Here is a 25,661-nt window from a genome sequence, read left to right on the forward strand (position 1 = left end):
TCAGAGGGGCCTCTGAGGAACGTCCTAGTCAGATAGGAACTCAAAAACACTCCCTGGAACGGGCGACCTGAGGTACTGGGCACCTTGGAGACAGAGTTTTCGGCAGAGCAGTGGGGGCAGAGCCAGAGTGGAGAGGCCTGCAGAGCAAATGGAAAATTGGGAAGAGATAATTCGTGAGTATACAATACTTTCAAAAAATTTTCCAATGAAAAATCAACCAATAGCTCTAAGGATTAAGGGTGGGAATTTTTTATAGGTAGGAAACACTAAGGCATGCTTGTGTGCTGAGGTACTGATACAAAATAGATAAAAAGTAAAAGTGACTTGAAATAACAATTGTATTATTGTTTCTTAGGTAAATAAGACCACATTTATAATTAATAAAGAGAAAATGGGGAAGAAGTTTACCCAATTCAGGCATCCCAAACATCTTTGACCTCAATGATGGGAATGATTTAAATTCAAAGGATTAGAGGAGGTATATGGTTTTTCCCAAGTACCCACCTCAATTCTCCATGGTTATATAATGTACATGAAAATAGCCGTTAATGGATTTTCTAGAAAAAGTCTCCCACAGTATTTTCACTGACGACTTGTGTCACTAGTACACTGATTTGATTAGTCCACATTTAAGGTGGTACTTTTATTACCCACTTGTTCAACAAGTAATTTAACATTCCACAGGGTCTACTACATACAGACAACGTGCCCTTGTGGATACACGGGTATCTGTAATTCTAGGGCATGGACATAGGTTGCAAAGAAAAGCAAGTCTCTGCACTCACAGTGCTCAGTAGCAGACACAAGTGTTAGACCCACCTGCCAGCCTCCCAATGTCTGAAACCCACCATGGCCATCAGGACAAGACCAAGTGGCACAGAAACAATCCCGTTGGGAAGGGTAGGGCCTCACCCCTGTCCACCCTCCAGGACATGCCATGGTTTGGTAGTCCAGGGGACCCCTCGTGGAAGTAAAAAAGCAGCTTCAGCTTCGGGTGGTTCTAACAACCTGAAGTCACCTTCCTTAAGTTATTGCCCCAGTTACTCTGCCGGGCAATCCAAAGGGCCAGCACCACCGCTAAATTACACAGCTGTCATTGTCGTCTCCCCAAAACCACTGGTGCCAACTTCACAGTGCTGTCCAGCCACCCGTGGGAGAGAACATCGCAAGCCAGGGAGCCGCTCCTGCTCAGGTAGATGTGAGATGACAAAGTGTGGTGTGAAAGTGCAACAGCCGTGTTGGCTGAGAGTGGGCGGAGCTCCTGGCAAGACCTAATTTACTCCCTGGCAATGGCTGCTTTGCTGGAAGAGTCTGGTTCTACTTCTGTCAAGAATTTGCTGTTATGAATGTTCTCTCTGTATAAAATATCTGTTATTTCAATAGCCATCAAGGAATGTAGACGAAGAATGAAAGGAACAGTAATGACCAGGAAGCATTTCTGAGTCACAGAGAATGTTCCTATGCAAGAAGAAATAATTTTATTCTATTTTTGCAAATGCAAATAAGAATGGAAATTTTACATGGTCATTTTCACCATGTAATAGATTTTGTCAGTGCTGCCAAGTTCTACAATAATTCTAAATGCCTCTCATTCATTCCCGTGCTGAGGGCTGGTCCTTACATCTCCTCACAGCAGGTCAGAGCTGAGAACTGCTGCCTTTCTCTCAGCTAGATTCCAACCATTTTACAGCTTTAATTTTTTTTTAAGTGCAGCAGGCTAAGAACTTGGGTTTAGGATCTGGCTTTAGGCATCTAGCGGTCTTAGGCTGCATTTTTTCTAGAGAATTATGAGTGAGTGCCATGAAACGGAGAGACACCTGGAGGGTGCTCTGGCTGTGTGAGCTTAGGCTACTCACTTACCTTCTCTGGGCCTCAGTTTCCTCCTTTGAGAAGTTGGACAGGAGAATCTCTGAGGTCCCAATTCTCACATCCTGTGGTTCTATAAATGATGTCAACCAAAACAGGTCACTCTAGGTGGCCTATGAAAGAAGAAAGTGCCCTACAGCTTTCTAGTTTCTGAATAGAACATTCAAAAGGTAGAATGGAATCTACCCCCTGAGCAGACACATGCCACCTCAGGCAGAGGGAAGGAAGAAATCTCAAGGAGCCTGACATGCCAAAAAGAGCTGCCTGCCACCACGCACTTGCCTTTGTTGCTGAACCAGCTGGCTCTCAGGAATCCACATAGGAAAGCCCAGCCAGCCTGGTTCCCTACTTAGGCCCCAAAGCAGTTCTTTGTTCTGAGGTTTACCAAAAACCAGAAGATAAATAATTTTCCTACAAATTCACACAAACCCAGAAACTAAAGCGCTTTCTAGAATACTTGGGCCCTGGCTGGGTAGCTAAGTTGGTTAGAGCATCATCCCAATACACCAATGTTGTGGGTTTGATCCCAGTCAGGGCACATACTAGCATCAACCAATGAATGCATAAATAAGTGGAACAACAAATTATGTTTCTCTCCCCCCCCCCCTTCCACCCGCCCTCCCTCCCTTCCTCTCTCTCGTTCAAATCAACTTAAAAAAAATTGTTCTCTGGTTCACCAACCTTTTTTTGGTATCATAGCCTCACAAAACTTGTCTGCTGCCCATTGTGTATTTTCTTCAAGCTTCAAATTTTACAGTCAAGAGCTTACAAACATTTTCCTTAGTAGCTTTGAGGAATTATTTGCATATACGTTGTACCCATATAAAGTGTACAATTTGATAAATATTGACAGTTTTGCACATGTGTGAAACTGCCATCACTCAAGTCACAGAACATTTCACCACCAAGAGCTAACTCCCTTGTACCTTTTTGTGGTCCATAGACAACCACTGACCTGCTTTTTGTCACTACAATAGATTACCTTCTCTAGAATTTTACATAAGTGGCATCATACAGCATGTACTCTTGTGTCTGGCTTCTTCCATTCAATATCATGAAATTCATTCCTACTGCATGTATCAGTAGTTTGTTCCTTCTGGTTGCTAAGTAGTAGTCCATTATATGGATGGTGTTACATTTTGTTTATTCATTCATCTGTTAATGGGCATTTGAGTTATTTCCAGTTTGGGGCTATTGTGAGGACATGTTTTTATTTCTTTTGAGTAAAGGAGTAGAATGTCTGGATCATATGGTAGGTGTGTTTAAATAAAGTTCACAAAATGTCCAAACAGTGAATGACCGCCAGGCACACCTTTGCCCTCAGATGAGAGAAGCCTTTGTTTCTTTAGAGGCACTGAATAAGTTACAGACCATTTCTCCCACTTGCAGAGGAGGAAATTGTGGCCTGGGGAGATGAAAATACCTCCACAAAAGAGCTGCAGGCATGTTAAAGGTGTTGGCAGGTCCCGTGTGTGAAGAGCGCTGCATGGAAACGATTATGTCGAGTGCTTCATGGAAGGACAAGAGGAGCTGCCCAGCTCAGGGGCCCAGCTCACCTATGGACTGTCCTGGTCAGGAATAATCTAATCCTCACTTACATCTGGTGGCATACCTTCTCTGCTTAGAATCCAATGGGGAAAATAGTTTTAGCCTGACTTCTGACAAAGCCCTAGAAGCCCCTGGAACTTACCAGGCATGGGTGAAGACAGCCACTTCTCCGAGGCCAGGGTTGCCCACTCAGAGCTGGGCCACACCTCTGTGGGCACACTTTACACCTTTGATAAATGTACAGCCACTAGTAATGAGCTTGGCTTGAATTCATTTAAGAGGAATCCAGTGTGGAAATATTTGTTCATGTTTTCATTCTTGTTTGCAATAAAAATGGAATAAAATCATTAAATGACCACATTGCTTCCTTAATCCAAAACATAAGCCTAACAAAATTCTGATTAAAAACAATAAATTCCGTTTGCTTTCTATTGTCAATAGTATGCGGGATTCTTGGAGGGATATTTGTAAAACCATCTTTAGCAATAACAGCAAACCTTATTTTAGATGGGATGGCATTTTAAGTGTTGCAATCAAGCAGGAGTGGGGATAAAGGGGGAGAGATCAACCAAAGGACTTGTATGCATGCATATAAGCCTAACCAATGGACAGAGGCACCAGGGGGGTGAGGGCATGAGCAGGAAGGGGGGATGGGGGAATAAGGACACATAGGTAATACCTTAATCAAAAAAAAAAAAGACCAATTAAAAAAAGAAAATGCATATTTAAAGGGAAAAAATGTGTTACTTGAAGGCACATAACCATAACCCAACAGCAAATAAAATTAGTTTCATTTCTCTCAGAAAAAAGCAACTTTGGGAGTTTGTGATATGAAAAGAATATATTATTAAGCCCTTCTCTGTATGACTTTTTCTTGACACACCCAGAGGAAAAAAATTGGAATGAAATTCAAAAATTCTTTGAACCAAATAACAAAGAGGAAGAACTGGCAGCTTACTGAAAAGCATTACATTTATCGCATTTACAAACGTGACACTTTTTTTCAAAGGCAGCCCAGGCTCTGCAGAGAAAACAAAAGCCCCCGTCATCATTGAAGTTGGTTTTATAGCCTGAAGATTAAGTTGCATCTCAAAAGCGTTTCTGTGGTTTTCATGCTTCAAACATGCTGCAGGTTTTTAAGGAATCCGTAAGTACTCTGGCTCTAGAGACACTGCCCGCTCCAGTGGGCAGCAACAACTATCTTGGTACTCAGACAAGGTGGGACCAAAATCTTCATTTTGTTTTTTATTTTTATAGTTAGAACAGCAAGTGGAAGGGAGTTCTTAACTGGAGAGTGTGTATGGTGAAGGCTAAGTACTGACACCCCTTTGTTTGGTCCTGACTCCAAGAACCCCAGAATCTTCCCCGAGTAAGCCCACTAACTGCTATCAGTGTTATTGTTTAGCTTCCAAAGTTGTCGCTGAGGTTCCTGGGTCCACATGAGCTAGCCTAACCTGGCACAAGAAGGACTGTATTAAGAGCACAGTTCAGAACTCCTCGCATCATACCCCCATTAAGTATGATGTAGGCCTCTCAGGAATCAGGGCATTAGGTGGAGGTGGGAGTACTGCATACAATCCTGTTTTTTCACCCCAAAAGTTATAGCACAGTCTTCGGGTCAGATAATAATCCAGGCAACAGGAAGGACTGAATGAATGATCATCAGCAATTCAGGAAACTTCCCCAGGGCCCTGCCCTAGAGGCTCCACCCAGCAGCCACCCAGCTCCAATCTTGCTACAGCCTCTTGAGTAAGCAGTCAACTCCACTTTTTTCAAAATCTTTCTATGTCATTGCTGAGGGTGGGAAAGAAAACTATGCCTCTTAGAGAAAAATAGGAGCTTTCTGAGTTCAAACTGGATTCCATCCATTGCTGGTTACATGGCATTGGGTGACCACTGGTGTCCGGTCTCTGGGCTCATCTGTGCAGTGGAGCCACCCATCACCTCGCTGGGCTGTGGTCAGGACCAAATGACGTAACATGGAGAGTGCCCAGCACATGATACAAAGTGAATAATATTTGCCTTCTCCCTCTTTCAGCTACTGCTCTTTCAAATAGAATGAAATGATTAAAACTAGAATTAGAGTTTCAAGACGTCTTGGTTTGAGGAACAAATCATCAGCCAAAAGGAGGGTTTGGACCTTTTCTCTTTGTTGAGACCCAAGCTAATATTTAGCGGGCAGTGGCTGCGGACCTAGGCTACATTCAGCCATGATAAACATTATTCCCAGGAGAGTGTCATCCAACTTTCAGTTCAGGTTGCTCAGGGCCAACTTGGGAATTAAAGCAATGGGAATTGCTAACTTCACTCTAACCTGGCACATGTGGCTTAATGACTAATATGTCAGCCAACGGAGGAGAAGGAAGTTCTCCCGGGGTGTTTTGCACTCTCTGAAGGAGGCTGCGTCCGGCCTGGGCAGCAATCTTTGGCAGGGCTTGCTCTTGACAGAGTGTCTATCAATAGCTCAGTCTTTACTCTGGAGGGAAGCCGTGTATCTTCCCGACTGGTGATGGTAAAAGTACATCATGGCACCTAACAAAATCTGCTAGTCCAAAAGATGTGACGAATGAAAGCATGCTCAAAGCTCTGAACCAAGCCCAACGCGGGGAATGTGTGCTAGTTCTGTCGAGTTCTTGCTCATGATAATTCAACAGTCCAAGCAAGAAGCTTGTTATCAGTTCTAACATGGGACTTGGAAAAGAAAAAAATTTATGCTAACACTTACAAGATTAGTAACCATACTTCTGACCAACATGGCCATAATTGATAAAGCTAACAGGCTAAAGAGGAACGCTTTCCTTAAATGGCCTTATACCATTAACACTCAGGTGTTTAATTTTTGTTATTGTTGTTGATGTGTAGATTAGCTACTAGGAAAAAACTTCTCTGAAATAGTCATGAGAATGAACTTTGTAGCTACTCAGAAATATGATTTTAAAACACTGAAAAATTATGAGGACATGTCCTTTAGTTTTTAAGCAGCTATTCTACTTTTTTGCCAAACACAAAATATATTTGAGATAGTTTATTATAAAAATGTAAGAACCATCAGACCAATATAATAAGACCAAACTACTGATAAGAAAAAAATAGGAGCAAGGAACAAATAAGGACCAAGAGGAAGAAAAAAAGAAACTGTAAGAACTCTCTGAGGAACACTATAGGCTTTAAGCCCCAAGCCTGGTCTTAGCTTCCTAGCAGCCAGGGTGATGAGGGAATGATGGATTTATGTAGTTGGTATTGCCCAGAGATAAGAAGCATTGGCCCAAAAGAAAAAATTTGTTTAGTCTTAGTTTTCGAAAACAATTTTTGAGAGACCTTTTCTTAAAAGGGGAATTGGGTAGTACAATAAAAAGAAAATTCCTGTAGTACATTACCGTAACATGCAGAAGAGAACGCCCAGTGTATGTGATTGTATTAAGAGCACAGCTCAGAACTTCTCGCATCGTTCCCCCACTAGGTATGAAGTAGGCCTTGCAGGAACATTATGGAGATAAGTAAGGCTACCCCATGTTAACATCAATTAGGTCCTGGGAGTCCGAATCCCAGCAGCCTAGCAGCCCCAGGCAATCGGAATGTCGCCTCACATTTGGATGTGAAGCAGATCATTTCCTGGTTAATAGAAGATATAACAAAGAATTTTAGTTTGTAAGCCTGAGCTATCCTTGGTATGGATCCTACTGATTTAGTATAAAATTAAATGAGTTATCAATTTGATTATCTGGTGTCACCTGCTAGCTCTTCTCTAGTTCATTTTGGACCTTTCGACCTCCATTTCTCCCTGCAAACCCCTTTCAATGTCAGGGCTCCCTAGGGTTTTGGTCCTGTTGTCTTCACCCTCTCTGATTTCATCTCATGGCTTCACCAACAGCCTATTTTCTGGTAACTTCCCAATCCATTTCTCTAGCCAACACTTCCTTCCCAATCTTCAGACTCATAAGACTTCTGGAGAAGAACCTCCAACTCAACAAACAAAACTTACCTTTCTTCAGACCAAATCTGGAAACCTAGAAGTCCTCCAGCTACCAAGGCCTACGAAGTCTATTGGTGGTGGGTACATTTTTGCAGGCCACAGTTTGGGTGTGCAAAGGATATAATTTCATTCTTCTCAATTTTGTTCTAAAACATATTCTGCATCAGAAACATTGATTTTGTCAGTTCAAGATAAACTCAGACATTTAGGGTTTCCTACCTCCTCTCGGGTTACAGCTAGGTTTCATGGAGCATCAGGGAACTTGGAGAGCTGGGAGAGTGGTGGGCTCTGGTTCCTTGTCCACCTCTATCAGTGCTGGCATTTGCTTCCACAACTAGGTTGCCCTGGCCACTGGCACCTTTCTGCACCAACATCCACTGAGCTGCCCATCTGATTTGGTCTTTGGTCCCAAGTGACTTTGTCCTAATTTATTGGCTCCTTCGTCAATTACTTCTGCGCCTGCTAGAGAGGGTCAGGCAGGGAAACATTGCAGATCCTCCCTGTGCCACTCTGGGATCCCAAGAAACTTGCTGGGGACTCTCTTAGCTTAGACACACCATGTCTCCATTTCTCCTCAGCATCTGCTGCATCACCCTGGCCAGGGGATATCTGGAAACTGAGGCATGGGTGTCTTGTGCTATTCAATTCTCAATCCTTTGGGGTTCACCTTTGTCCCTGACTTAAGGCTGGTGTGTCAGAGGGAGGGGGCAGTGCTCAGGGTTCCTTCTTAGTAATACTACCCTCTCATTATCTTGTTTCCTTCATTTCCTCTTGCTTATCACACAAGAGTTGTTGTTTTAATCTGATTTGAGAGGAGAAATTCAAAAGTAGAGAATTGACTTTCTCATTACTGCACTAACAACCCAGTCCTGAGGGCCAGGGAATAGAATGCTTTGGCTGTTGTCTGAATTGGGGGTAAGGGGAAGGGAAAGGATTAATAAATGCCAGGAAAGAAACAGATTAAAAATTTTAAAATATCATCCCATCACATACCTCCTGAATATCTCTCATTATTAGTTCAGCTGTTTTCGCATCATTTTCCGTTTTGTTTTGTTTTGTCTCTTACTTGGACTGCTAGAATGAAAAAATAAGTTATCTAGAATCCTGAATCTTTTCTTGCAGAACCTTCCTTAGTTCTGCAAGAAACCCCTGCCCCCAAATTTTCTGAGATATAATTGGTATATAATATGTAAAAGTTTAAGGTATACAGTGTGCCATATATATAATTATTACCACAATAGTTACCACCTCCATTGACTCAAAGAGTCAAATTCATTCTTGATGCTGTGGCCAGTGATTTGCTTTTTCTAAAATGTAAATCCAATCATGTTAACTTCCCTCCTCCAAGGTTCCGGAGACTTTCCACTGCCTTTAGGACGTCAGAACTGCCAAGGACATGAAACAAGGTCTCAGTCTGGAATCTGTCCACCTCATCTGCTCTGGTGCCCCAAGCTAAGCCACTGACGGGTCCATCAGGAGTTAGACTGAATTTGAGTGTATGGCTCTGTGCTCTCGTGATGCACCCTTTCCCCTTGGCTGGCTCTCTGGCCATCAGCAGAATCTTCTAAGTAGACATCTACTTATCTTTACATCTCAGCTCAGATGTCACCTCCTCAACGGCCACTGATCGACTACTAGCCCCTACTTCTGTATAGTCACTGGAAGCTATGACTCCTTTTAGCATAACACTGTCTTACTGCACATATTGAATGCATATGCTTTCTTCACTAGACTGTGTTCCTTGCGAGAAGGGACTATGTCTTAGATCTTTGCATTCCCAGTGTCTAGTGATATTGTGGGTGCTCACAAAATGTTTCAACTGGCAGGGGAAGACTACACTTTGGGTTTGTCTCACATACCCCTGTTGGTTCCCTGGTCATCCCGATGGTACTGTTCAACAGCTGGTGGACCAAGTCACTAAGCAAGGTTAAAATTTACTTAGGGCAGCCCCTCTTTTCTAGACAGTAAGCATATTCTGTTGTTCAACATACTTATTCAACATTTTTTGTCCAAAGCATGTGCTAGGTGTTGCTTGTAGTTTCATTTATAAATATTTCCCTCAGGATCAGTTAAAACATTTTTTGAAATTTTCAGGAAAACTTAAACATCCAGAGTTTATCCTGATTTGGATTATAAGAGGCAGTGTGGGGTATTTGGTAACTGGGTATTAATCAATCCTAAACACCCCTAATATTTAATAAGTAGCTTCAAGTTCAGGAAGAAGGTGGTGGTATAAAAGAAAAAAGAAAAATATGCAAATGCTTAAACTGTGACATATCCATAAAGCGTAACTCTGAAGGAGTTAAAAAGGACGAGGTAGGTCTATTCATACCAACTTGGCCATACCTTCCAAAGAAATTAAGTAAAAAGTAGCAATTGTAGAACAAGACACGCCATATAAAATTTATACACTCCCTGCTCCCTCAAACAACTAAAAATATCTATCAACAAATACATTTTGTATATAAACGCATATAAAATGCTGAAAGGACACATATTAACTAGGTTATAGTAGCAATTTCTAGGAATGAAACTGAGATGTTAAGAGGGACTTTTGCTTTATCTGTACTGTTAAAAAAACATTTGCAAAAAAGAAATCATGTAAGAACCACTTGCATAATTAAGTTTTTTCGCTAAAAAAGCAGAGAAGTAGTGAGTTAAATATTTAAAGACAATACTATTGTAAAATGGAGAACGTTTTTTTCTCATTAAGTGATAGATTGTTAAATATCGTGAGTTTAAACTTTTGTACCTGTACCTGCCTTTTTATAAGTTGGGCCACGATGGAGTGGATTAGCAGGCAGAGGACCTGTGTTCTATTCCTTGTTCTGCCTCTTACTGGGCCAATCACTTAATCTTGCTGAGTCTATGAAATCTATAAAATGGGATGACAAATACGGTTAAGTCACGACGTTGCTGTGAACTTGTGAGATGGCCATGCACCGTGGACTGTGACGGTCTATGTTTACACTATTATATATAACGGGATTGTAAAGCACAGAATGTACTCTAGATAAAGGCTCTGCTAAAGGAGACCAAGATTAATCACTAAGTAGAAAAATATGTACAAAGGTGGTTTAAAAGTCAGTTTATTTGACAATTCACAAGTGATTTGTACGTTTTATGGATTATTTGGAGCCAAATTTGAAAACTAGTAGCTCCATTTCTTCCTGGAATGTCTGGCATGCTCTAATTCACCTAAGGAGTGCAAGTCATGTCTACTCAAGGAATTCAAGCTCATTTTAATTTTAACTTAAACTAGACATAAAAATCAAATAACAAATACAAGGAGTATTTTGTTGCTGTTGTTTGAGCTTATTTCTAACAGAGATAATTTGTATACAGTTACCTGTTTATGAATCAATATAAAAAGACGAGTAAGACAACAGAAACGTTAACCCTAAACTTTCTATGGCAATGAGAACACAAAATCACCTGGTCCTCGGGGTGAATTCAGTATCCAAGTAACACATTGGAAAAAGCACATGCAATACACTTAAGCCTCTAGAACTTGACTTTGAGGAGAGGCAGGTGAGCCACAGAAAGATAATAAGTTCTACTAGGAAAGTGTTAATTCTTCTTGTCTGTTGTCCCCCCACCCCCACAACCTTTTAGAAATGACAGCAACATGGAAGCTATTAACAGAAAAAAAAGGTAACATTTAATCAACAAGTCAATAAGAAAAATGAAGTCATTTTCATAAACATTTGAAACTGGGCTTATAGAAGACAGCAGTTACCACATGTAGACCCACCTATGTATTTTGTTTCAGTTGCAAAGTATTGAGAAAGCCCGGATTCACACTAAGAAATAGTAGCACTTCTTTAATAGCTCACCTCGAAATGCCAAGATGCTCTTCAATTTATCAGAGATGGCCTTAGTCTGCATCTGCACAAAAATAGTTAACCTGGTACTGATGTTTGCTGGATTTCAATGTTTTAAAATGTTATAAATGGTGTACTGGAGTTTGTTGGTTTTGATTTTTTAAGTTAATATATATTTTAAAATCAAACTTTATTGAAGGATCTCAATAGAAAACAGTTCGAGTATCATTGCCTCAGACATGAGTTTATTTACTAGTATTATTATCGTGTGAAATCTGCCTGGTTTTCTGACACTCCACTCTAGGCTTCCATGAATCCCCACACTTTGGTTGTCCACTCTTCCCTCTCGGCCGTTCCTTCTGTTCCTTTGACAAGCTCTTGTCCTGTCCTGCACCTGGCCCACAGTGACATGGTCATCTTATTCTCCCCATTTCTTATGCCCTCAATTACCATTACCTATGCCGGCAACTCCCAAATACCTGTCTCCCAAATAGCTCCTATTTCTCTTCTAAGCTCCATTTAGACTTAGATCTCAGTTGGATGTTCTATAGACATCTTAAACTCAAAACAGAACTCATCATTCATCATCCTTTGTCTCACCTCCTCTCTTGAATTTGCTCTCTCAATAAATGGGATTGTTCATCTGGTTGTTCAACTCAAGAGATCTAGGAATCATCCCGCATCCTTCTTTTTCCTTGTCATCTACATTAGCCAATCAGCCCTACTAATTCCACCTTCTAAATACTCTCTGAATCCATTCCACCTTCTCCATTCCCACTGCCACTGCCATGATGGGGGATTTATTGTACTTCACACAATACCTAGACTTATAAAACATGTTTTTGTTACATCACTTCTTTACAGGAAATCCTTAAATACCTTTGCATTTCCTTCAGAATAAAACCCACAATTTCATACAACTTAAAGTCCTTCCTGTTCTTCCCTTTGCCTACTTCTCCATTATACTCTGCAATTCTCTTTCACTTCTTTTTCTGCTAGTTAGCTCCTACTCCTACATCAAGGCTCAGACAGGTACCATCTCTTCTGGAAAAGACTTCTCCACTCCTCTTGCCTCTGGGGCCCCTCATGTGAGTGCTCTCCTTTTCCCAGCACTTTACACTGTAAAGTACATGTGTCCTGCACGAAATTGTGAGCGTCTCTCTTGTTTCGATTCCAAAATAGAATAACAGGTGGGACATAACAGGTGCTCAATAAATATTTTAGTTGCAAGAGCAAGAAGCATGACTTAGAGGCCGATGGATCACTTACAGGTCTATTAACAAAGCACTAACCTCACAACTGGGACTTCCCAGTGAGACGACACCTTGCTCTATGAATCTTTTCAATTAACCCAATTCAAACCCAATCCTTTTGGTTCCTCAACCAAAGTTAAAGATAGAATTAACACATTATCCTGCAATCCCACTCCTAGGTGGAAATGAAAACAGGGACTCAAACAAACACTTGTACATGAATGTTCATTGCAGAATTACTCACAATAGCCAAAAGGTAAAAATGACCCACATGTCAATTGACAGATGAATGGATAAAGCAAATGTGGTATATCTGTACAATGGAATATTATTCAGCATTCAAAAGAATAAAATTCTGATATATGCCACAATATGGATGAGCCTTGAAAGCATTTTACTAAATGAAAAAACCAGACACAAAAAGACAAATATTGTATGATTCTACTTATGTGAGGCATATTACCATCCAATGAGTTACTTCTGTGGCTGAGCCAATGGCTTGATCAACCTGGAGAGGCCTCAACTGCTGTGGAACCAGAACCGACCACAAACTAACTCAGTACTGACTGCTGACCTGCTACTCAGTGGAGGGGGGTGAGTTGTGCAGGTTTACAACTTGTTTCACGAGGGAACTTGAGAGATGAACTGCCTTTCCAAGGCCTTTAGAAATAGTTTGATACCTAAGTTTTATAGACTGAATTCTGCATATGGAACTACTTTCCTTATATTATCTGAAGTGCTTAAATTTAAAAAATTGGGACTAAAACGTGACAGCTGCAAATAAAATATGACTTACAACTGAATGACAAAAAGCATTGTCAAAATCAAAGGAAGCTAAAGGAAGAAGTTCAAGGAGTATGGATATAAAATATATAATTAAGTGCCCTAACAGAGATATTCTAGAGAGGCAAGGAAGGCAAGCTAGAGGGAAAGATTGTACCAGAAAATGAGCCAAGATTTCCACCTTCTTTAACTGATGTACTGGACGGCCAGCCCGATGATGGAGGGGACACTGGATGGCCAGCCCGATGATGGAGGGGACACTGGACGGCCAGCCCGATGATGGAGGGGACACTGGACGGCCAGCCCGATGATGGAGGGGACACTGGACGGCCAGCCCGATGATGGAGGGGACACTGGACGGCCAGCCCGATGATGGAGGGGACACTGGACGGTCAGCCCGATGATGGAGGGGACACTGGATGGCCAGCCCGATGACTTCAGGTGCAATCATTTGAGCCTCTTCCCTGCCTTCCTCCACCCCCTTCCAAAGGAACACCCCTGGATGGGCCCCTCTATGTAGAAATGAAATGTCAAACAGTTAGTACAGTGCCTGTCATACAGCAGATCGTCAGCAAACACTCCTTTATGTTCCATTTCATACTGAAGTTGTCAGGAAAGCATTCGCTTCAAGTACAGGTGCTCTCTAGCCATGTTTTCTGAAATAGTCATTCTGCTTAAGCCATAACTATTAAATAGGTCATAGACAGAGGTCATAGATATATGACTGACTACATATATGCACATATAACACAGACAAAATCATGAATGTTGCTAGAAAAACTACCGACAAAAGACATTTTTCGATGCTACAAAAATGGGCTTAATTTTGCATTTATTAGGCACCCATTATCACCTTAATTTGGTGTTATTAAAAGAAAGCAGAGTAATATGTCTGTCCCTGGGTAGATCGGATGTGAAAATAACTGACAAAAGTAGGTCAGAATCCCACAGAATGGTGAGTTTGAATGTTGTCACATTAAGTTATAAATCCTGACAAGACAAATTTCAAGGTTTCTGAAAGCCTTTGAAATTCATGAGGGCAATCCCAACTCATTTATTTAAAAGCAGCAGCAGGTAGGAAATAGCGCTTTTGTGTGTCTCTGGCTATGCTGCCGTCCCTTAGAGAAAAACTGGTGATCATGCTCCTCCTCTTCCTGCTGGCTCCGACCTCCCCCTCAAAACAAACCCTCTTCCCACCCTGATGTGCCCCCGGTATCCTCTGGAATGGGTCCTCGAGAGGAAACAAGTGTCCTCAAAGAGACCAGCGATTCCATTAGAAGTCTAGTGGGAGCTGTGGCCTTTCCCCTATTCTATCTAGTCCAGATGTAATTTCTCTCAGTGTTACCTGTTTTTGGTAAAAATGACTGACGTTTCTTTTCCATCTAGCGTACAAAGCAGAAATCACTAGGCAGTGAGTGCTGACTGAGTTTTTGAGGTGGTGTTTTTTTTCTTGGATGAAACTGTTAGCTATTTTATGAGGCAATATATAAACAAAAAAATGAAAAACATTTGCCCTGGCCAATTAGCTCAGTAGTTAGAGCACCGGCCTGCAGACCAAACAGCCCCCTGGTTTGATTCCTGGTCAAGGGCAAATACTTTGGTTGCAGGTTCCCAGCCTTGGTAGGGGCGAGTGTAGGAGGCAGCCAATCGATGTGTCTCTCGTGTCAATATTTCTCTCTTCCTCCTCTTTCCTCCCTTACACTCTCTTTAGAAACCAGTGAAAAATATGTCCTCGGGTGAGGGTTAAATAAATGAATAAATAAATACATCATGTCTTTAATTCAATTAACTATGTTTCTATTTGTGTGACATCTACATATCAGATTCCCATAGAGAAAAACTTTCATAAAAATGTAAGGTCCAATTTAATGTGAATATGAGGAACATCTGCACAATTAGAGTAAGGTAAATGATGCATCTGTTGCCATTCTAAAAAGATCCTTTTCTAATAATTTTCAAAATATTCTTACATAAAAATCATCTTAACAAATTATGGTATAATAGGCTACTTGAGAAAATTTTAAAAATGTCATTCTCAACTACTACTTATCTGGAAGTTTTCTTCTTCAAGTTTTATATAATTTACTTCATGAATGATAAAAGAACAATGCTAAATATCCAGAAGACAAAAATTCATTGAAGACTATTTTATAACTTCAAGCACAGAATTTCAGGAGGTTAGAATCATTTGATGTCAAATAAACAAAATAATTTATTGAAAAACAAACACACAAACAAACGCTGCCACCTAACAAATGTTCCCCCTGCCTGCCTCCCACTCCAGAACGGACAGAAATCAGGTGCGCAGTAGACAGCAGGCGAGCTGCGTACTCCAGAGTTAAATGAAAACATGGAAGACTGTAGCACACTTGTTAAAGAATGAATTTAATTTGAACAAGGAATTTAATTCTTTAACAAACAAATGACTTTAAAAAGGTGGTACTGGTTTAATTTTGAGTGTCCCTTTTTCAAGTTCCACTTGGAGGAAAAAAAAGTGTAAGTTTTTTCTCCACTGTAATTGCCTCCCAACAGGTCAATGACAGCAAAACATTAAATCTATGATGGTGCTGGAGTTCTTCTGTGAGGGCAGGGATGCACCTTCATGAACTTTGTAAAATCTGCAATAAGGGAGAGAAAAAAGAGAGAGGGGAAGGGAGGAAGGGCGGAGGGAGAGGAGGGGGAGGGAGGGGGAGAGAGAGAGAGAGAGAGAGAGAGAGAGAGAGAGAGAGAGAGAGAGAGAGAGAGGCCCCAAAACTAATTTCCCAGGCAGGAAAATACTTACAAAACCTTTTATGTCAAAGTTAGGGTTTCACAACGAAATCACACTAATGTAAAATCCAATAGCACCTGTAAGATTTAAGTAAATGCTGCCATCGCTTGGACGCTTTTTGAAAAGTATCTGTAAAAGACTGAGGGGGAAAGATAAAGTACATTCTCCAGAGAACAACAAATGTATGTCAAAATAAAAACTGTATTTTTGTCTTTCTTTTTCTTCAGTGGTTTTTTTGTATAAGAATTCAGTTTTCATGTAATAACTTATACACAACGGGATCAACCTCGGCTCTCCTTTCTGTGTCACTTCGAGTCCACATGTTCAGGCTACAGTCCCCAACATTACTTTCTGACAAATATATTACCACAGTTTGATCTAAATATAGATACATTATATAATATTTGTCTCTGGGAAAATCAAATTTTAATATGCAAACTTTTATTTCTATAATACAGAAATGGAGAAAACTACAGTAGGCACACAACCTAATTATGAGTTGAAAATGATGACTCTAGATACTCTCCTACCATAAATCAATGTTTAAAATAGTCTTAAGATTTTTATTTATATGTGCACTTGTGTCCACCTTATCCCATATACTGTACACATCTAATGACAATCTGGGAATTTAAAGGTGCAGCCCTCAAGAAATTGTTAGATCACTTTAAAAAAAATTAGGCTCTATTGGACAAGGAAAAAACTCAGAAAATTTCCAATTTTAAATTTCATATAGTAGGAAAATATTAAAAATAATTTTCTGTATATACATATGGGTATATGTATATATTGAGTTACACACATCTCACATATCAATACAACTCAAGTGGAGACATTTTGATGAATTATTTTCCCACTATATAATAACTATGTCAAAATTTAAAAATATCTTATTACATCATTAAAATAATTCACTTACCATTTCAACAGCTTACACTGTTTATTTATTTTTAACTCTTCATATCTACATTCCCTGATCCCCTATTTAAGTCAAAATCTGGTGCTCTTTGTTACTCAGAAACTGATAGATAAAATCACATCTACTTCAAAATTCTATCAATTAAATAAAATTTTATTACCTGATTTGTCAGAGAAATATCTCAGCTCTGAGCTTGTGTACCTACATTACCTTCCCTGTAATACATAGGTGAGGAAAATACCTTAAAATAGATGGAGGTAACTCACATGATGTCATAGCACATATAATACATGATGATTAAGTGTCTGATAAAAACTTTTCAGAGACATCTGAAAACTCACTTTAGAAACTAACTTTAGAAACAAACCATTTATTTTTCACTCTAATATAAATTAATATGTATGTATTTTCATACATACACATACATATATAAAACAAAATTGCTTATGCTGAGTAGCTATTTGTGAGTGAAAAAATGGTTACAAATTGATTAATTAGCTTAATTTTGTTCTTGACAATTCAATCCTTTGGGGGTACAAACCAAAAGTCAGTGCACTTTGTAGACTCCTCAGAGTCAGATTCCCAGCATACACTTTAAAAAAGAACCCTCCTCCACATCGCAGGCATTGTACAGCGAGAATACATGGACTCTGATGCAACTCCTACTCCTTATGCAGACTAAACAGCACGTGCCTTACTTTTAAAATAGCTTCTTAAAAGAAATATATAAAGAAATGCATCTTTGCTAAAAGTCTTTTAAAATTACATCAAAACAACATTAAAACCTGTTCACTGAGAAGAGCCTATTGAATTGAATTCCTGTGTTGAAATGCCTAGTTAACAGTTCAGAATATTGCCTTGTGAGGTTTGACTAGAGAGATGGTTGGCGTGAAGATCCAGACAGAGTACACGGCTCAATCCCAATAGTCCTCTGATCAGCTGTTTGATGGAAATGGATCCCTTTTAAAATAGCTATACACCTGAAAATGATCTGTAATAAACAGTTCCCCAATAACCATAATTATTTGTAAATTGAAATGCGTTGATCATTCAGAAAAGATTTCTTGCAAAATATATAAATAAAGGTAACTGCATATTCTGTAAATATACTTAACATTGCTAGACCAGACCGTCAGTGACGGGCTGCTGCATTTCAGTACTGTGTCAAATTTATTAGAAATTTAAAAAGAAAAATTTCTGAGGGACTCAGCTGCCTTCGTTAGTTGGCTTTAAAATGTGTAATAAAATGGGAGACAGTATCTTCTCATAAATACATGGAATCAATATGGAAAAGTAAACTATACAGTGACAAGGTTAGAGAACACCAGAGTGTAGCAGAGTGGTCACCAGAGTGAAATATCTTCCCGCGTAAAAAAGGGGAAGAGCTCTATACACCCCGTCACAGCAAGCATGTTTCAATTAAAGATGCAGCTCTCTCTCACTCCTGGCAAGAATTAACTGGTAATGACACTGCTTCTCAACAGTGCAAAAATATCCTGAGAAATTATTCAGATTATAACAAAAGACAGGGCTTTCGTCACTAAGTTTTTTTGCACAAAACACAGCTTTAGATATCATAAATAAATTAAGTTAAAAAGCAGATAGCCTTCACTGTGTTGAACACAAAAGGGGGATGTGACCCAGACATTATTAATTCTCCCATTGGCTAATATCAGGAAAAAGAAGAAAAGGATTGCATTAAGTGTCTATTTATAATTTTCTAGTTAACTATGGCCAATAATATACATGGAGGTAATTTGTAGTTCAAGTGTTTCATCTCTTTTTTCCCCAACTAGCTAAAAGCTGGATTCTAAAATTTACACTGAAATATACAATTCCAATTTTCAAAAAAATCCTCCTCCCGGAGGAGTGATATTTAAATTTTTTGTGCAATCTTGATGCAGAGCCCAAACAGTCCTATGAAGGGAGACAGTGTATTTTTTAATCAATTGGCACTGAAATTTCACTTTCCTTAGCTGCATTCTAGAAGCTTGGCCAGGTTATCTCGTAACTCTGTTAGTTCAAATATTTTCCCATCGAGAATGTCTAAGAGCGTCTTCAGGTTATTACGAAAAGCTTCTTGTTCGCTCTGACTTTTCTCCAGACGTTGCTCTAAGTCAGACAGTTGTCCCTCCAGGTCTTTGTTCCGAATTTCTACTTCCTTTAGAAACAAAAATGTGACATATATACACGTCAGTTCATGATTTAGAAAACGATACGACTTTTGTTATTACCAATATTGTGGTCGTTATGAATCTCAAGTTAACACAATTTTAGGAGAGATTTCAGACTTCACCATTTGAGAAATCCATGCGGTTTTACTGACGGGTTTGTGCATGAATCCACCGACCCATCTAACAAAAATGTCCTGACTGCTTACTTTGTGCCAGGCAAGCACCTGGGCACTTCAAATACCGAGACAGTACTGAAGACCCACTTAGATGTTTACCTGCATCTCATTTCTATTTCTGCTACCATGTTGTTCCTAATGCACAATTGTTAGCAATCTCTGGTGAAAGCAGGCAGAGAAAAAGAGGGAAGTTAATGTTTTCTCCTTACTGGCAATTCTGGAGAAAGACTGAGAGAAGAAAATGATTCCCTAAAATTAAGTTTTAGGATCCTCTGAATATGTTAATTATTCTCTGTTTTGCCATAAGAGCGAATGAATGCATGTGGTAGAAAATATAGTTCAATTGCTAAAAGTGATAGTGAAGATATATAATAACTACATATAAGAATTATAAAGCTAAAATTCCAACATACTGGAGAACAAGGAAAGAAAAAGAATCACAAAAAAGGAAGTTCATGGCAACAAAAATAATTTTTTAACACATTAAATTCTGGCATACTTAGAAGTTTTTACTGCTCTAAAAATGTTTCTAAATGTGACAAAAATAGTAAGCAATTCTATAAAATAAAATAACATAACAGGAGGTTTGATTTAATTTCAGTAAAAGATAAAATTGAGAAAAAAAAGCAGAAAATCAACTATTATACTTTAAATAAGCATATGAATTGCAGATAAGCAATGAATTGAAAGTTACAGCAGTCCGCTTATCTGAGAGGGGACACATTCTGAGATCCCCAGTGGATGCCTGAAACTGCAGAGAGTACCAAACCCTATATATACTGTATTTTTCCCTACACATACATACCTATGATAACATTGAACTTATAAATTAGGTACAGTAAAATATTAACAATAAAATGGAATAATTATAACAAATACTGTAGTAAAAGTTATGTGAATGTGGTCTCTCTCTCAAAATATCTGGTAACTGAGACAGCTACTACGTGACCAATAGGTGGGTAGCCTTCTCAACGTGGACACGCTGGACGAAGAGACGTTATGTCCTGGGGTGGAACAGAGCAGGACGGCTGGAGATTTTTCATGATGCTCAAAATGGTGTGCAATTTAAAACTTATAAATTGTTTATTTTTGGAATTTCCCATTTAATATTTTCAGACTGCAGTTGACCGCAAGTAACTGTTTTTTGTGCAATCTTGATAAAATACAAAAAACCCTAGGTAAAGAGGGGGCTACTGTATATAGCCTTTCTAGAAAGCTCACTTTTACAACTGAGAGGACTGAGGTGACTGACACAATTTACATTCACGTATGCAAATTCAATGGAGTAATAAAAACATTTTGGTGTTAGTAACACAATATGAATCAGCCTCAGAAACTATATTTCAAAAACATTAGTACATCATTTAAGTATAAATCTCTAAAAAATTCTGTCAAGTCTAAAGGATAGGGGGAAAATTTTTTAAATTACTGCAAGACAATTTGGTAAATAAAAAGAACAGTAGGTGAAGCAGATCTGTATGCATGAGGACAAACACTGGGAATTAATGTACTAATAGGAAACAGGAACTACTTCAGGGCTTTGGGATTATGGGTACTTTTTTCCGAAATTTGTCTTATGATACCTGCTAAACTTTGGAGAAAAATAACTGGGAAATGGCTTGAATACATAAGAGAGTAACAGTTGATTTAGGATTCCGAACATGTAGAAATGTTCATGGGCTTTGACAGAAATAACTAAGATCAAGGCTTAAGCCAGGATGCTAAGGATGCGTTGCAACAGCCTGGGAAAATATAAAAAAGGAATTATGCAGCTATAATCACTTATAAATGAAGAATTTAAGGAATCCCAACCTAATCTTAAGGTATTTACTGTGAGATGTTTACCAGGTACGTTTCTAATCTCTTTCCTTTGAATAATCCACAAGATGAAGATAAGTAAACTGAGCGCAGAATCTGAAATCAATAAAATGTTTATAAATTCAGAATCCCTGGAGGCTCTAAACGATGAGGGAGAAAATAGACCCTGGGATCAAATCTAAAAACGCCACTCATGCTCTCTTGCCTGCTTAAACAATAAGCTTAAGAGTAGAATGTTTCCAACTATAAAAATAGACGAAATGTCATTCACTAGAAAACACCCACTTCACCAGGCGCCGCCCAGTTTGCCCTCTAAAGCCTTCCTTTAAAACGAAAGGCTTCCTTGTTCTCTTTGCCAATCAAGGAAACATCCAAACATTTTCAATGGAAGCAAGCAAAACACAAAATTCTCTCAACTATTAAAACGGTACTGTTCTCTCTCAAAGGAGTCTCACACTCCAAGCCGTTTTTCTGATTGGAGGAATTTTACTAGGGAGGTAACAAAAGGGATCCAATACAATGCTGACGGTGCTGGTCTATTCTGAGGCAGAGAATGTGATCCTAGGGCAAGAACAGACAACCGGTGCACGGGGCCAACAGGAGGCCATCAGAGCCCTAGATGGTGGCACTTCCCATTCTTCCACCTTCTGTACATATTTTCCAATCCTCTTTTTTCTTCCTGTATTATCTCTCCGAACTCATTCTTCTGTTTATTATCATTCTTGTCCTACTATTTTCCCCTCTCCTTTAATGATATGTAAGCATGTTACCGGACACCCAGAGGCCTGGTTCCGCCCTTATAAAGAAAGCACTGCAGCCGTAATCGGTTTGGCACAGTGGATAGAGCGTCGGCCTGCGGGCGGAAAGGTCCCAGGTTTGATTCCGGTCAAGGGCATGTACCTGGGTTGCGGGCACATCCCCAGTAGGGGGTGTGCAGGAGGCAGCTGATGGATATTTCTCTCTCATCGATGTTTCTAACTATCCCTCTCCTTTCCTCTGTGTAAAAAAATCAATAAAATATATTATAAAAAAAAAAAAGAAAACACTGCAGGCTAGAATTTTTGCTAACTCCCTTTCCAGTGCTTTACAGTCAATAACTGAAAGTATCGATCCTAGTTGACAGAAGGTCAAGCTCTGTATTTGTTAGTTTGATAAGTACTTTTGATATTCAGTGAAATAATAGGTAAAAATTGATATTCACAATCCCAGGTGCCAACTGTAATTATTCAATTACTGACCAATCAATGATGAAATACATTTAGCAATTTAATATGAATAAATTACCTCTTAGTTTCTCTGGGATAATGTAAATGTACATATAACTAAAAAATTTTTTTAAAGAATTGTTAGAATGATTGGACACTTGCTGCCTGAAGCAGTGTGGTCATGAAGAAAGAAGAGAAATTTTGAAATCAAAACAAATCTAGGCCTCACTCCTTTCTAGCTAGGTGCTTGACTGTACTTGCTAACACCTCTGAACTGCTGCCTTCTCGTTGGAAGTGGGATACAACACCTCTTACTGTGAGAATCAGAGCCAATGTGTGTAAGTGCTTAGCATACGCCTGAATTATAGCCAATATTGAAAAAATGGTAGCCAAAGTTGAAACAGGCAACAAAACTAGGCTGCATTTCCCCCATATTTTCCCAGCCCCGATTGCAGGCTTCATATTTTAGTTCTACACCAAGATGTCTCAACCGTGGCATACTGACATTTTGGACGAGATGACTCCATGTTCTGCAGCATCCTTGGCTTTGACCCACAAGCTAGCAGTAGCACCGCCCTACTTGTGAACATAAAAAATGTCTCCACACATTGTTAAATGTCCCCTGGGGAACAAAACTGTACCCAGTTGAAAACCACTGATTTACACAGATGATTAAAATGTAGAAACATTTTGTAGAGCAAATCAAAACAAGTGACCTCATTTTTTCCCAGGCCACTGAAAATCAGTGATAGGAGGGGGAAAGGGAAATATTTCATTTCATGTAAAGAACCTGTTTTCTTTATGAAGGCTCTCTACTGTCAGAGAATGTGACCGTCTCCATTTACATACAGGTTGAACAAGTTAGCCTATGTAAGCCTCTGTTTCTTCATTGACTCACAGAGAATAAACGCATAACATAAGTGAAGTGCTTAGTGCAGTGTGTCCAGTAACATAGGAAATATTCAATAACTGCTGGTCATTCTGATGATAATCTAGGTACTCTTTCCAATCCTGGGCTTTCAGGTCCCACTTATCACCTCTTATCCAAAATTCCTCACTCTATACATGCATTTATTTCTACTGCAAACCATAAAGTGGTCCTTACCCCTCTTGAGGTAGCCATGGGGGTTTAATCAAAGTTTCTGAGTTTTCAGGAGGAGACTGTGGTAATGAGTTTTAAAAAATCCTTCTAACGATGGTTCGCTGCCACTGACACCTAATAGGTGTATATAAATTGGAAGCATACTATTCATGCAGAAAAAAGTGAGTAAAATTAATTAGACTGAAAAAATAAGAAGAGCACTGACTTGATTTCCATTAGGGCACAACTACTGCTTTAATTCATACATGAATTCAATGTAAAAAATGAGCAGAATTTCTAAAGTGAATGAAAACCATTTGAGAAGTTTTCTTTAAACTCAAAGTATTTTTAGGTTAAAAGTCGAAACTTCTAAAATAATTTACTAAAGATAATTTATAAATGACTACCTATGATGACTATAAGCTACCTAAATGAAATTATCAACTACTTTTTGAAAAAATATAAGCTTAGGCATGAATCAGGAGTCCTGGAAAAGAAAAATGACCAAGAATCTACAAAATGGAGTTTCAGAAAAAAGTCATTACTATGTGACAGAATGACTGATGCCTCCCTATGCGGACATGAATAAACATTTTATTAGAGCTTACCTGCAGTTTCTGAGTCAGAGAGTCCCTCTGTTCTTGGAGTTCTCTGGCATTATCTATTTCTTGTTTTAATCTTTCTATTTCCTAGAAAAAGTAGAGCAATGTCTTTAACAACATTTAAGTGATATCAAGGAAAAGAGAAGGCACCATTTCCCCCTGAAATTACTGTCCTAGTTCTTTAAGACAATGATTTAAAGAACATTGATTTAAATTCCTTAAAAAAGGTGAAAGGATTTAAAAAAAAAGAAATTAACTCATAGGCAGACAACAGTATGGTGATTACCAGGGGGAAACAGAGATGGGGGTAGGTAGAAGAGAGTAAAGGAGGGACAAATGTATGGAAAGAGAGTTGACTTGGGATGGTTAACCATATACAGATGATATGTAATAGAATTGTGTTCCTGAAACCTATATAATTGTATTAACTAATGGCACCCCAGTAAATTCAATAAAAAAAATAAAGAGCATTCCTTTATACTGACTTTTTAGAGAGGTGAATTCAACTTTAAATATATATTTTTATTTATTTCAGAGAGGAAGGGGAAGGGACAGAGAGATAGAAACATCAATGATGAGAGAGAATCATTGATCGGCTGCCTCCTGCATGCCTTACACTGGGGATTGAGCCTGCAACCTGGCCACATGCCCCGACTGGGAATCGAACTGTGACCTCCTGGTTCATAGGTCAATGCTCAACCACTGAGTCATGCCGACCAGGCTGAATTCATCTTTATAGGCATGTTGTCTTGTGCAGAATAATCTTAAGAAGCAAGCAACAAGTCTAACTTGATGGCTTTGGTGTATACCACTGCTCAGAAACAGTCTGAACATTTTAAGGTTGTTTCAAGTTTTGAATTCTTCCCTGGGATGTTAAATCGAACTGAAAACCAGAGAAAGCAACAGCTTGTAAAATTCATATAACTTCTAATAGTTTCCTGTTGGTCATATGGATACAACTCTCAGACAGAGAGTTGCATAGTTGGTAGGCAACAAGCAGTATCTCAGTCTGATTGCCTCACCATAGTTCATAACAACAGAAACAAGGATGGAGAAAATATAAACAAGGTTAATATCACTCAAGAAAAATTTCACGCTAAAAAACCCCACACAGCCTTAACTTATTCCATCAAGTACATAGATTCTACTATTTTAGCTAGATTACAGATGAGCAAAAAGTAGAAAGTACCTCTTCCTTTTCTTTCAGTGTTTCTTCCAGTTCTTGTATTGTCTGATTTAATTCTGTCTTATGGGTATGCACTGCATTTGCTTGACTACTAACACATTCAAGCTCAGTCACCTAAAATTAAATGAGAACTCAGGTTAAATTATGTGAAAATTTCAAAGAATTTATTATTGAAGAGATAACAGACCCTTGATAGGTGAATAATGAATTTTGAATCAATATATGAAAATTAATTTTGAGAAATATTAAGATGGAAGAATAAATAGAAAATATTCTTTAAAGATGTGGATTTAGGACAAAAAAGAGCAAAGGAAATAACTATTTACATGGGTTGGTCAGGAAAAGGACAGGAAAACTTAAGTGATTAATGATAGTAGAAAATTCCTTTAAAAACTTCTCATAACATTCAAAATCAGATATAGTCATCTGCCCTCCCTGTAGCTTTCAAATTTAATTGAAAATTGGCCTTGCAGAGGTGAGAAA

The 25,661-nt window shown here is 39.0% G+C and overlaps 2 protein-coding genes and 1 long non-coding RNA gene across 6 annotated transcripts in view; 1 reads left to right on the top strand and 2 right to left on the bottom strand.

The window, feature by feature from the left end:
- The window catches only part of JMY (junction mediating and regulatory protein, p53 cofactor), a 127,641-nt gene that overhangs the window by 89,425 nt on the left and 12,555 nt on the right, over positions 1-25,661 (top strand). Inside the window, exon 11 of one of the 3 annotated variants that reach the window (XM_036308935.1) lies at positions 3,256-3,770. The exons of the other annotated variants lie outside the window; for them this stretch is intronic. The gene's annotated coding sequence lies outside the window, so the exon portion shown is untranslated. Of the gene's footprint in view, positions 1-3,255; positions 3,771-25,661 lie in introns of those variants that run through there. 3 annotated transcript variants of the gene reach the window in all.
- LOC118656110 lies at positions 3,704-9,123 on the bottom strand. The gene is made up of 4 exons (XR_004967493.1): positions 8,621-9,123; positions 8,381-8,461; positions 7,397-7,545; positions 3,704-3,731 (listed from the first exon to the last, which is right to left on the bottom strand). It is a non-coding gene; the product is annotated as an uncharacterized LOC118656110 (long non-coding RNA).
- HOMER1 (homer scaffold protein 1) overlaps positions 16,222-25,661 on the bottom strand; it is an 84,045-nt gene continuing 74,605 nt past the window's right edge. For both annotated transcript variants that reach the window (XM_036308944.1, XM_036308943.1), the window contains exons 7-9: positions 25,182-25,292; positions 23,999-24,079; positions 16,222-19,097 (exon numbers count right to left, since the gene is read on the bottom strand). In XM_036308944.1, coding sequence (XP_036164837.1) covers positions 18,909-19,097; positions 23,999-24,079; positions 25,182-25,292 — 381 coding nt within the window. In that variant the 3' untranslated portion in view covers positions 16,222-18,908. The remainder of the gene's footprint in view (positions 19,098-23,998; positions 24,080-25,181; positions 25,293-25,661) is intronic.

The sequence above is a fragment of the Myotis myotis genome, unplaced genomic scaffold (genome assembly GCF_014108235.1).
Source record: "Myotis myotis isolate mMyoMyo1 unplaced genomic scaffold, mMyoMyo1.p scaffold_m19_p_5, whole genome shotgun sequence".
NCBI classification, from domain to species: domain Eukaryota; kingdom Metazoa; phylum Chordata; class Mammalia; order Chiroptera; family Vespertilionidae; genus Myotis; species Myotis myotis.